Source organism: Rhinopithecus bieti, unplaced genomic scaffold, assembly GCF_001698545.2.
Source record: "Rhinopithecus bieti isolate Rb0 unplaced genomic scaffold, ASM169854v2 scaffold_14937, whole genome shotgun sequence".
Classification (NCBI taxonomy): domain Eukaryota; kingdom Metazoa; phylum Chordata; class Mammalia; order Primates; family Cercopithecidae; genus Rhinopithecus; species Rhinopithecus bieti.
In genome coordinates this window covers 1,192,485-1,206,283 of record NW_016808492.1, presented here as the reverse complement: position 1 = coordinate 1,206,283, position 13,799 = coordinate 1,192,485, and the positions used below count along the sequence as shown (strand labels likewise).

The 13,799-nt window shown below is 35.9% G+C and overlaps 1 protein-coding gene across 1 annotated transcript in view; it reads right to left on the bottom strand.

Annotated features, from left to right (window-relative positions):
- Positions 1-5,586: 5,586 nt before the first annotated feature.
- The window catches only part of UFL1 (UFM1 specific ligase 1), a 38,299-nt gene continuing 30,086 nt past the window's right edge, over positions 5,587-13,799 (bottom strand). The window contains exons 13-19 of the mRNA XM_017886774.1: positions 12,661-12,778; positions 11,352-11,518; positions 11,131-11,261; positions 9,426-9,506; positions 9,017-9,102; positions 8,289-8,469; positions 5,587-7,676 (exon numbers count right to left, since the gene is read on the bottom strand). Coding sequence (XP_017742263.1) covers positions 7,461-7,676; positions 8,289-8,469; positions 9,017-9,102; positions 9,426-9,506; positions 11,131-11,261; positions 11,352-11,518; positions 12,661-12,778 — 980 coding nt within the window. The 3' untranslated portion in view covers positions 5,587-7,460. The remainder of the gene's footprint in view (positions 7,677-8,288; positions 8,470-9,016; positions 9,103-9,425; positions 9,507-11,130; positions 11,262-11,351; positions 11,519-12,660; positions 12,779-13,799) is intronic.

Below are 13,799 nucleotides of genomic sequence, written 5' to 3'. Positions count from 1 at the left end.
GCATCTTCAGCCTTCTCTCTATTCACCTCACTCTTCCCTAGAGCTTTATCCTCTGTTCAATATGCTTCTCTGAATGTTCTCCATCATGTTCTTCATCGAAACAGTGAACAATTATACAACATGACTCCCAAATGTGTACTTTCATCTGATACCACTCTTCAAGGTTCCAGACCTGTATCCCACTATCTATTAGACAACCTTGTCTAGAGGTCCCCAGGCATCTCAAACTCAACAGTCCCAAATAATCCTCTTTGTCTTCTCCCCATTCCAAACTTGTTTGCTGTATTTCCTACTTCAGGGAATGGCACAATCATCCACCCCTTATGTTAGAGTATTCCCTTTCCTCATCTATTCTCCATCATCCCCATCATTGTCCACCTTCCATAGGTTCTAGTTTGTTAAATGATCTTTCTCAAATTTGTCCTCATCCCTGCATTCCATGTCTCACATTTCTCATTCAGATTATTCTATCAGCCATAAAATAACTGGCATCTGACTCAGCCTGGTCCCTTTCTATCCTTCTCTATAGAACAATATTTTTTTTTAAAAAGTTTGTCAAATTATAAAATACATGCCTCTTGCAGATAATCTGGAACAGAAACTGAAAAACATATGCCCAAAATATAAAATGTAAAATGACTCGCAATCCAAGACAGCCCAGATGAAATCTTTGCGTACCTCTTTATACTTTATATTATTCATATATTAATGATAAAGAGAAATGCTTACATTTTTTGTAAATATATTTACAAAATATATTTTGTAAATTTATTTACATTAGATATTTCTCCTAATACTATCCCTCCCCCAGACCCCCATCCTGCAACAGGCCCCGGTGTGTGATGTTCCCCTCCCTGTGTCCATGTGTTCTCATTGTTCGACTCCCCTTTATCAGTGAGAACATGTGGTGTTTTCTCTTCTTGTGTTACTTTGCTGAGAATGATGGTTTCCAGCTTCATCCATGTCCCTGCAAGGACACAAACTCATCCTTTTATATGGCTGCATAGTATTCCATGGTATAGATGTGCCACATTTTCTTTATCCAGTTTATCACTGATGGGCAAGCCAATAAAATATTTTTTAAAGTGGCTATAAAAAAATAGTTGCAATATAATAAAATACATAATGGAATAGCTCTCTCTTTTCTTTCTCTCTTTTTTCAACACTAAAAGATACACTCAGCATTTATAATGTACGAATCACAGGACTGAGACTAAGATTGAAAAGAGGAAAGGAGAAAAATCTAGAACATTGACTTTAAGTACATTTACATTTATTAGGTTGTATTTAAACAACTATATTTTCTATGTGTCATATCTTCAAGTTCTTACCCAACTCTGAAGTCTGTATGATAGATAGAATTAGGTTAAAGACTGCATTTTAGATAAGTAAAGACAGGCTCAGTAGTAAAACAGTTTGACAAAACACTTTTACTTCTTTACACTGAATAACACAAAACATGAGACAACCTTTGAGACTTTTGTCTTAGGTGGACTAATCAGATAAAAGTTTTCTTTGGCAGACTAGTATCTGAATAGAATATTTCAGAGCCAAGATTGACTCGTTTCTGTGCAAGACATGGTGTCCATGTTCCTCTCTACTAGAGGCTGGGATAAAAAGGCATATACATTTTTTAGTCATTTTACTTCTCAGAAAAGGAAGACATTAGTTTCATGAATAATATACACATTTTAAAGAATTTTGGTAAATTGCCAAATTGCTTTCCAGAATGTAATTTTTTTAGAAGACATATTTAATTATTTAATTTCCCTGGTTAGTTGAACCTTTTAAAGGCTTCTGTGCTTTTGAGATAGTGGTTAAACTTTGTAGCTTAGTGTCTAAGGCATTTCACAACCCCCCTGTTCTCTCTACTTTATCTTACACTACTTCCCCAGATCAGTTATCATATTTCTCAGACTTCTGTGCTCCCCGCATCTCATTCTTTCATTCTAATTAGTGTCATAGTACTTCTGTTCCTCCTTTTCTCTGTCTCAATATGCTCTTCTCCCTTCTCTCATTTTCACCAAGGCTAATCCTTCTTTTTTTCTCTCTGGACTCTTGGTTCGGGTGTCATTTCTAGCCTCCCCATTATGCAACACAGTCTGAATTTCATTTCTTGTCACAACACCCTCTGTGTACTTCTACCAAGACACTATATTTAACCGTAATTGTTGACTCTTGTTATCTCCTTGAAAGTAAAGCATACTTTTAAAGTTTATATGTGTCTTCCTAGTATTTACCTGTCATACAAGATCCAGTAAATTAGGCCAAGTTCATAAATTCACCATGTCCTCCCTTTCTTCCACCTCACCGTCAGTGTAATCCTGTTTTTCCTGCTCCTTAAAACAAACAGCCAGGTTGTCTTACTAGTAATCACTTAAGAAAAATAAAGATGCAACTAGGGGCAAGTTTGATAAAACAAATAATACAACACTGGGAACTTATAAACATTGAATACGTGTTTACAGTGGTTATTTCTTCTTTTTTATGATGTAAGTGGAATACAAATTGTTTTTCTGAAAGCCTGAAAGTCAGAGTTTCATTCTTAGATGGTTTGAAAGAAGTCTCTCCTGGCTGTATTTATTCTGTTGTATGCTTAGTAGGGTCCTCAAGATAGAGCAACTTGTGTGAATTTGTAGGTCATCTAAATAGCCACTTGAACAGTGCTCCCAGATGTGTGTGGAAAATGTACATCCCGGGGGAGTTTTTTTGTGTGCTTTTATTGCATCTCTCATGTATTGGGGAAAATTCTTCATTGGTCTTAGTGAAAGAAAGTAAATCTTCCATCCTCCTACTCCCTCCCAACTCACATCAGTTAGTTCTTGATAGAAAAAATTCCATTTGGTTCTGTGAAATGGTTTGGCTGTGCCTCCATCCAAATCTCATCTTGAATTGTAACTCCCACATTTCCCATGTGTCATGGGAGGAATCTGGTGGGAGGTGATTGAAATATGGGAGCAGGTCTTTCCTGTGCTGTTCCCGAGATAGTGAATGAGTCTCACGAGATCTAACAGTTTTAAAAAGGGGAGTTTCCCTGCACAAATTCTCTTGTCTGCCGCCATGTGAGATGCGCCTTTCACCTTCTGCCATGATTGTGAGGCTTCCCGAGCCATGTGGAACTGTAAGTCCAATAAACCTCTTTCTTTTGTAAATTGCCCAGTCTTGCGTATGTCTTTATCAGCAGCATGAAAATGAACTAATACAGTAAATTAGTACCAGTAGAATTGGGTGCAGCTGAAAAGATACCCGAAAATGTGGAAGTGACTTTGGAACTGGGTAGCAGGCAGAGGTTGGAACAGTGTGGAGGGCTCAGAAGAAGACAGGAAAATGTGGGAAAGTTGGAAACTTCCTAGAGACTTGAATGGCTTTCCCCAAAATGCTGAGAGCAATATGGACAATAAAGTCCAGGCTGAGGTGATCTCAGATGGCGATGAGGAACTTGTTGGGAACTGCAGCAAAGGTGACTCTTGTTATGTTTTAGCAAAGAACTGGCAACATTTCTCCCCTGCCCTAGAGATCTGTGGAACTTTGAACTTGAGATGATTTAGGGTATCTGGTGGGTGAAATTTCTAAGCAGCAAAGCATTCAAGAGGTGACTTGGGTGCCATTTAAGACATTCAGTTTTATAAGGGAAGCAGAACATAAAGGTTTGGAAAATTTGCAGCCTGACAATGTGATAGAAAAGAAAAACCCATTTTCAGAGGAGAAATTCCAGCCAGCTGCAGAAATTTGCATAAGTAACAGGGAACCTAATGTTAAATCACCAAGACAATGGGGAAAATGTCTCCACAACATGTCAGAGATCTTCACAGCAGCCTCTCCCATCACAGGCCGGGAGGCCTAGGAGCAAATGGTTTCATGGGCTGGGTTAACATGCTGTGTGCAGCCTAGGTACTTGGTGCCCTGCATCCCAACCACTCCAACAGTGGCTTCAGGGGGTGCAAGCCCAAGCCTTGGCGGCTTCCATGTGTTAAGTCTGCGAGTGCACGAAGTCAAGAATTGAGGTTTGGAAATCTCCACCTGTATTTCGGAAGATGTATGGTAACGCCTGGATGTCCCTGCAGATGTTTGCTGCAGGGGCGGGGTCCTCATGGAGAACCTCTGCTGGGGTAGTGCAGAAGGGAAATGTGGGATGGCAGCCCCCACACACAGTCCCTACTGGGGCACTGCCTAGTGGAGCTCTGAGAAGAGGGCCTCTATCCTCCAGACCCCAGAATGGTAGATCCACTGACAGCTTGCACCATGTGCCTGGAAATGCCGCACTCAATGCCAGCCCCTGAAGGCTGCCGGGAGGGAGGCTGTACCTTGCAAAGTCACAGAGGGGGAGCTGCCCAAGACCATGGGAACTCACCTCTTGCATCAGTGTGACTCAGATGCAAAACATGGAGTCAAAGGGAGCATTAAGATTTGACTGCTTGCTGGACTTTCGACTTGCATAGGGATTGTAGACCCTTTGTTTTGGCCAATTTCTCCCATTTGGAATGGCTGTATTTTCCCAATGCCTGTACTCCCATTGTATTTAGGAAGTATAACTTGCTTTTCATTTTATAGATTCATGGGAGGAAGGGACTTACCTTGTCTCAGATGAGACACTGGACTGTGGACTTTTGAGTTAATGCTAAAATGAGTTAAGATTTGGGAGACTGTCGGGAAGGCATGATTGATTGATTTTGAAATGTGAGGACATGAGATTTGGGAGGGGCCAGGAATGGAAATATGTTTTGGCTGTGTCCCCACTCAAATCTCATCTTGAATTCTGACTCCCACAATTCCTACGTGTCATGGGAAGAACAGGGTGGGAGGTGATTTAATTATGGGAGCAGGTCTTTTCTGCTCTGTTCTCGTGATAGTTGATGAGTCTCATGACATCTGATGAATTTAAAAGGGGGAGTTTCCCTGTACAAGCTCCTCTTCCCTTGTCTGGCATCATGTGAGACATTGCCTTTCACCTTCTGCCATGATTGTGAGGCCTCTCCAGCCACATGGAAATTTAAGTCCAATAAACCTCTTTCTTTTGTAAATTGCCCAGTCTCAGGTATGTCTTTATTAGCAGTGTGAAAATGGACTAATACACTCTGGGTCTAGTGTCGTTTCTGAGGAAGGAATGAACTGTTCCTTTTCAATCTGATTCCAGCTTCAGATCACCATCGCACCCTGACCTTATCCTTGGTGCTTTTTGGTCTGACTAAAGCATATTCTCTAGTAAGTTCAAGATGGCTCTACATTCAGGTTAAGCAACTATTACATTTATTGTCCTAATTTAGCATTAAGGTCTTTTCACAAAATACACTGCGATTTTGATACTATATGCCACTCTTCATTGGACCTTTCTGATGGCCAAGAGTTTCCTTTGACTCCTGAAAAACACATACGTAAGTCTAGAGCTGGAACACACAAGCATGAATACCTAAGCACATTTTCCAATATTTCTACTCCAACTGCAATAGCAGGAATTAGCATATGCAAGAATACAGCTACACATTTGCTGAAATCTAGTTAATTGAGAAATCATTTACTAAGATAAAATGGTTCTAGAATGGCAAACTCTCAAGGAATGAAAGACACTGAGAGCTATGGAACTATTTTTGTGAGAAAATAAAATTCTTTAATAATGTTCAAAATGAGAATTCAAAATATATATACATAAAATATATGCACCAATTAATCTTTGTGTTAATAGAAGCTTCAAAGTACTATAAAATTTAGTAGAATAGGTAACTTTATTTTAAATAACTTTCTTAACCCTGCCCATTAAGATCACAGTAAACATATAATAATTTTTATTAAGGAAATTAATCTTTACACACAAAATCAGCTATGTAATTTTACTTACAAAATAGTAAAAACCGTTCTTTACTGTGGCAACAAAAGCAGCATTTTGACAAATGAAAAAAATTAATGCAAACAAATTAAAACAATGCTTTTCTTTTTACTTGCTTCACTGTCTCTTCTATTTATTTTCTATGATCGTTTGACACAAACATGGATTACTTTCATATCTAATGAAACATAAACGATAAGGTTCTTAAAGGTTGAATTAAAAGTCTGGGTGTTCAATATTTTAGAAGCTGAATAAACAAAACGAAATTGGGGTTTGTGATTACAGAGGATTTATCATTTTTCCCTTTGCCCATATGAAAATATATAATAGAAAATTACCCATGGGAAACATTTTCAAATTTAATGTTGCATTTCTATCAACTTGAATAATAATGCCAAGTCAGCAATTTAATTACTTTCACTAAGCATTAATACTTTGTCTAGAATGGAGTAGAGGTAGACTGATCTTTTCAAATTCAAATATTTTAAAATATAAAGTTTAAAATGTCATAAGGAATTATATAAAATAGTATTTTTAAATATTTGAAATTTAATTTGTAATTACATTAAAAATAATTAAATCCCTTTTTGATAAATAGTAAGTTGTTGCTTGAAATTCATTCGGTTGAAATGATTACTCTAAGGACCTTTTTTAGTTATTTTAACTAATAACCTTCAGAAACCAAAATACTTATTTTTTAATAAGGGTTTCTAGTTTTGGAAAAAAGCTTGTAATGATTTAAATGCATGTACAGATGTTCCTACCACTGGAAAAGGCATCCTATCTGTTTTTCACACTAGTATTTACAAAGTATTATGTGATAGAGCAGCTACTGAACTAAAAAAATAAAATGTACAAATGCAAACTGGATCAAAGAAAATTCTTTGTATAAAATGCTTATTCCAATGTTAAATATGACTTATGCTTACTGGTAATAAATTGCATGTGTTCTCTCTCTTGTTAGTAGCTTGTTTTAGAACACAACAATGCATGGGCCACTCTAGCGTTCTTGTGCACCTGTAAAGGCATCCTTGCAGCCCCAACCAAAATCAATGTTTATTCTGCCAAAAATAAGAGCAAGGGCTTACTACTAATTTTTTTGTTTTTGTAAATTTCTGTATTTTAGTTTTGAAGTAGTGTTTTCTATTTAAAACAAAATACATGATTTATTTTCATTTCTGACACAGAAGTGTTTCTTTTTTTTTTTTTAAAAGACCACATTTTAAATTTCTACTTAAATGTATTTAAAGTATACATTTAAGTATACTGGCACTCACAAATGAATCCTTCCCCAGGGATAAATGGATCAGAAAATTTGTTTTCATTCAACATTTGGAAAGAAAACAAACCTGAAATATGTAATTTTAAAATTATGTGAAAATAATGTTTATGTGAAAATTTCATATACTATTTGTGTGAAAATAAGGTGGAAAAAAACTTCCATGAAGAACCCAATTTACAAAATTCACATCTTTTAAGATTTACATTTAATACAACACTACTGTTTTAACTGAATTGTGTGTGTATGAGGTGGTTTTTGCGGAGAGAGGGGAGTTGTATAGTGACTACTTTTTTGTGACCACTCACCTCCAATCTTGGGGGAAAATGCTTACTATATGAGAAACGTAAATTAAGATCATTACTCTTCTGTCACAGATGATTTCCTAGATTTGAGAACAAGGTCTTTAATGGATGAAGAAAGTTCTTGAAGCTCTTTACGAGTATTGGCAACATCTTCTTGTTCTTTGCCTAATTCATTATTCAAGGGATAATCTCCCTGCCCAGTCTTCTTATTTTGACTGACTAGCTGCTTTACAACCAAACTTTGATACTTTACCAAAAGAGCATGCTGATCCTGTGAAAAGGGAAAGAAAAGTTAAATAACACAATTTAACTCTCTGTGGAACAATAAAGTAGAATTTCTTCAACTAATACACATTGAAGGTCCTCATCTTTACAAAAAACTGGCCATGTAAGTAGCAAGTCTAATCTAGCAGTTTCTGCTCTCAAGGAGTGTACAATTTAGAAGAGATGAAACATGAATGCAAATCATTTTACCATAAGTTGACCTTGCCTGGTTCTATCACCAAAGATACAGTCAAAGGGATAGGGAAATTCCCTTTTAGTTGAGGGGTTTTTTAGGTAAAAGGGACAGGAAAAGACTTTTGAATGGGTCGTTGATGGATAAGTTAAACCTAAAGAAGCTGAAATGGGAGATCTGACATTATTGTATCTTTTCTGAAAGCTTAATTTCCAAATTTGGAATATTCTTGAAAGATTCTTGAGCTATGCGGAATTTTTAAAAATTAATCTCCTAATCCTCTGTTCACATTTTTGGAAATGGACTTTGATGTTAATATGTTTTATACCTGAGTGCTGACAATAATTGGTCTCAATCCACTCAAAATATTCAGAATCTAAAACTTTGAAAGTTTTGAAAGTTTCAAGTATATTGAAAATGTAATACCTCTGGAATTTTACTATTAAGAAAAGCAATGATCTGTGGGACACATCTTCCAGGCGCATGGAGCATGCTGTGGGTTGAAAACTGAAACAACAGGACTGATGTGAGGTGCAGAATAAGAGCAGGGTCTTCTGTGACCTTCAGCTGTTCAGCCAGTGCTTGTCGATGCTGGAACAGTATCTGTCTAAAAAAGAAAGCACACAAATTCATTACCATAATTTAAGAAGTTCTCACCAATTTCAATTCATCCCTGTTAATTTTTAGCTTCTCTAGTTTATCTAATTCCATAAATATTTTAAGTTAACTTTTCAATATGGGATATACACACACAAAACCTAAATGGCATGGACAGATTAGTATGCTACAAAATTAAAGAAAAAGCTATAGAGTGAGAATACTCAAAGTATGTTTTTTGTTTTGAGTTGCTGGAGGTCAAACAAATGTGCACTGATTTAGATGAGGTTTGCTGTAAGTAAAGTCCCCAAGCTAATAAAAAGTTCCTGGGCTTGATGAACTATAGGATAAAGAAATTCTGCTACTTGATCCAGAGGGTCAGAGAGAAATATCTAACTATTTTAAGACTTCGAATATCTTGAAGGTCTACAGCCATTTAAATATATTAGACACATTAGATACATATTCTCTATGTAACAGTTAGACAAATTCAAATTTCAGATATGAAAAGTCCCACATTTAAGAACACTACCAAATATATATTAATTTAATGTTACCTTTCCCTTTTTTTGTCTCCCCTTTTCACCATAATATCACAAGCTTCTGCTGCAGAATCCAGACAAGAAATAAAGTCTTCTATGCTCTGAAAAGGCATTGAATACCACAATTTACTTCTATATATAACTGCCTAAAGAAGTACAGCCATTTAATAACTGTTTTGTAATTTTACAACCTAAATACAATTTTTAAAAGGGTCACTTTCTCAATAAATTAGAAATTGTGATATAGAACTAAAAATGGTAAAATTCCAGTAGCTTGGTCTTCTCTTCACCTTTCAAAGAGGCAGCTGAGTGCAAAATACTAGTTTTACATTGGATTTACAATTAGTCTGATAAAAAATATACTCCAAGATCTTTGTAACAAACTGCTAGCCCTGACATGTAAACAGAATAAAACTTTACTTACCTTTTCATTCAGAGAGTTATGGAGTTTTGTAAGAGCTACTTTGCTTTCTTCTGATAATTTACTTAAAATTTTTTTTCTTATCTGTAGGGGTAAATAAAAATTCTTTCAGTACTGTGCTTTTAACATGCAGTGGATACAAGGTAAAGTGAAAAAAATACGGTAACAAGTTGCTGAGTGGAATTTATCATATTCTTGAATTTTAGATCTCAAATTAGAGACAAAATCATTATTAGAGTCAGTAGCCAATCAGCCAAACAGGCTAGATACAGCCCTGCTGCTCCCACCTGCTTCATCAATGTAAGAGAGAGACTAGTCATTGACCTTGTGAGAAACAGAATATTTGGGTTAAGAGGCTAATTCTTCCATTGGAGCAGGAAGAGAGTGTTTTTCTCTCCCCAGTGCCAGCTGTGAAGGGCCCCACTCATAAAGATCAAGGATGCCTAGAAGATGGGAGACTGAGCTCTTGTTCGAGGTTGGATGCTTGTTATGCTCTATGGTGTGAGGAATCTTTTCAGCACCTCTCTCTACATGTAAGTGTCCATTGAAGTTTTATGGTATTCTTGATCAGAGTCTTTTAGTTTCTTCTGGCATAAAATTTTGGGGTAGACTTGCTGGAACGGCTTGACAATAGGCTCTGAAGTGTATAATGTCTGGGAAGATTAGGGGCTAGTTGCTCCTGTCTAGCCTCCCTGCCCCAATCACACACCAATCCTTCTGTGGCCCTTAAAGGGCATGGAACAGGATCTTCTGTATTTTCCACAGCAGAGGTTGGTACAAGGGCCGGAGACATGAAACTGTCCAGACAATTGCGAATTTGCTGCTCAAGAAGAAGGGAAGGGGGCCAGCACCTTGCTGGGGTAGGAGGAAGAAATAACCGTTCCTCTGTTTGAGAGATGGTCCTTACTGTGAGAAGTCACATGAAACTAAACAACATTCCAAGGAAACAACTTATATCGCCTATGAGGCAATGACTAACTACATCACCAAAGACCACAAACATCAGACTGATTTGGTTTGACCGTGATCAAAGCAGTGATATGTAGTCAGTCACATCAAGACACTTCTTCCTCCCTCATTTTTCCTAAATCTCCAACTTGAAGTGGACCTAGAGTGGTGAGGAAGGAGGAGGAAGAATAGGTAAGAGGAAGAGGAAGAGGAGGTAGAGGAGGTGGGAGGAGGACAGAGAAGAAAGAGGAGGAGGAGGGGTTGTCATCTTGGGATAGACCGCACCTTTCTTCCTCTAGGCAACCGGGAGCCGTTGCTCTACATTACATCGCAAGAAGGGAATAGATGAGCTTTTGAATTTAGTTTGAGATTAGAGTTTAAAAAAATTAAATTGGAATTAGTCTAAACATTGAAATGAGATGTCCTTAAAGGAAAAATAACTTCAACGATAAGGAAACGGGTCAGAATGTTATAGATTTGCCAGTCATTAGGAAGAGGGAATGTGACCTAATAATTAGGAAAAAACTGTTTATTCTAAGGTAATTAAGCATCGTTATTTTTAACAGACTAGTTATACTGCCAATCCTGCTAGCAACTGTATATATTATTGTACAAAAGTTGAATAAAAAAACTTAGATTTTTTTCCTCAAACCTCTTTTACTGTATTTTATTTTCCTCTTTACTCCAAATAAGATAAAATAAAATGTTTATAGATGCAAAACAGAACACATCAAGAGTGGTAAGCAGATCATTAACATACTTCACTTGTAATGGCTGCAGGATCATCTACGGCCATCATTAAATCCGAAGCTAAGAAGTTGAAAATGAGGTTAGTGATATCAGTACACACTGACTTCAGCAAGTGTTTGGTAAGAGCAGCCTGTGTGTCATCTGGAAAATAAAGGAGCTTTATTAAGACTAATTTATTCTCCAAATTATGAAAATCAATGAAAAAATAAGATTAACAAAGATTAAGTATACCTGCGAAAAACTTCATCCCTTTTTCAAATAACCTAATGTTATTGTACAGGTTTGAAACTTCTTCTTGCAAGTCCTTGATTGTGCGTTTTCTGCCCGTCCCAGAAGCAGAAGTTGTTGAAGACATGAATACTGAATGTACCACCTCGAGATAAGTTTTATTAAGAGGTCTGTGCACAAGACAAATACATTTAGTTCACTAAAATGTACTGAGCATTTATGTAGATAAGGAATTTTGTTTCTATGGAAATAAGGCTTAAGAATAGAGATCTCTATTTTGTATACAAATACAATTAATTTAGAGACAAGTTCACTAACAATTTGTTCCCCAACCCTAGGAATTAAAACAGAAATAGATTAATTTTCTCTATTTTAAAGTATTCAACATTATTGCAATTAAGACACCAAGAACAAAACCCCATAATTCAAAATTGCTTTTAAAATTAATTTGGAGAATAGTAGACTATAAATCTGTTCTTCATCTTCAGGAATTCCAACTTAAAATTCTCAATTTCTAAAATATTAAAATACATTTAAAGAAAACCTTTTATGCCTAACTTAAAATAATTATTTTAAAAGCAGTGCAAAATGATTAGTAACTATTTCACTTTTTTACATGTGAAAAATATAGTTCTATAATACATTTATGCACAAGAAATACTTACATTAAAAAAATTATGACCATAGAAGTTATATTTCTAAAATCAAAGTTAGATACACTGCTCTCCTGGATTGTATTTATGGAAGCGTACACAGTGAAACTAACTTGAGGGATGACCAGGTTAGTTAGTTACTAATGGTCAAGTTATACATAATCTTCCTCATTTTATATAAAATACCCTTAGCCATTCACAAGGTAGGAGTGCCTAAATTTGTTCTTTTTGAAGTGAATTTGTTACTCTATATTCTCCTTAAAGTAAACACTGTTTACTTTCTGCCAAATTAAAATAGAAAATTATCTTTTCTTCCTTTTGAGTGTTATTTTTTGTGCTATAGAAGAGACCAGCCAGTGGTTAATGCCGGTGTTTTTCTCCCTAACCAAGACTTATGACTGTAAGATCGGTGAGTGAGGACACTTTCTAGCTCCTGCCTTTTATTTCCCATACTGCTTTGCCCAAAGCACTTAACAAATATTTGTTGAATTAAACTGCTGCTGTAGGCAAACAAAATCTGGAATTTGGTGGCTAGGTTAAAGACCAAGTTTGAAACAAAAATATCTAATACATTTGCTTTCTATGATCTTGGAAAAAGTCTTATTTAATAACCCATTGAATTTCTATCATAAAACAGAAAAAATACATTTTATACTTGCTTTATTAAGTACTCAGCAAGTTCTGAAATAAACTCCTCGGGGGCATCTTGTATGTGTTTTCTTAAAAAATCTTCAATCTCATCCTGGAACATAAAACTGATCTCTGGCTTCTTCTTTCCTATAACAGACATTAGCAATGGCAAATAAATAAATAAATAACATGCAACCAAATGGCAAATAGGACTCCATTAATATATTTAGTAAGACAATAATTCATTCATTACTCAATTGTTAATGTCAAATAGCAACAACTAGTAAAAACAATTTTGAAATTAGGATATATAATAAAACTTGTTTTTTAAAAATATTTTATTTTATATTCAGGGGTTTCGTATGCATGTTTGTTACATGAATATAAGACATACTGGTAGGGACTGGGCTTCTACTGTACCCATTAACCAAACTGAACATTGTACCTATTAGGTAATTTTTTTAACCCTTGCCCTGCCCACACACTGTCCACAACTTTCCTCCTTTTGGAGTTCCTTCTATTATTTTCCATGTGTGCCCACTGTTTGGCTCCCATTTATAAGCGAGAACATGCAGTATTTTGTTTTGTTTCCGAGTTAGTTCACTTAAGAGTAACGGCCTCAAGTTGCATCCATGTTGCTGCAAAGGACATGATTTCATTGTTTTTAATGGCTACATTGTATTCCATGGTATATACCACGTTTTCTTAATGCAGTCAATCACTGGTGGACACTTAGGCTGGTTCTATGACTTTGCTATCGTGAATAGGGCCTCAATGAACATATGAGTATATGTGTCTTTTCAATATAATAATTTCATTTCCTTTGGGTAGAAACCCAGCAGTGGGATTGCTGGGTCAAATAGTAGTTCTAATTTTAGTTCTTTGAGAAATCTTCATACTGTTTTCCGTAGAGGTTGAACTAATTTACATTCTTGCCAACTGTGTATAACCATTCCCTTTTCCCCATATCAACACTAACATCTGTTGTTTTCTGACTTTTCAGTAATAACCTGGTGTATCTGACTGGTGTATGATGATATATTGTGGTTTTAGTTTGAATTTCTCTGATTAGTGATGTTGAGCATTTATTAATGTGTTTGCTGGCTGCTTGTCTTTCTTTTTTTTTTTTTTTTTTTTTTTTTTTTTTTTTTTTTTTTTTTTTTTTTTT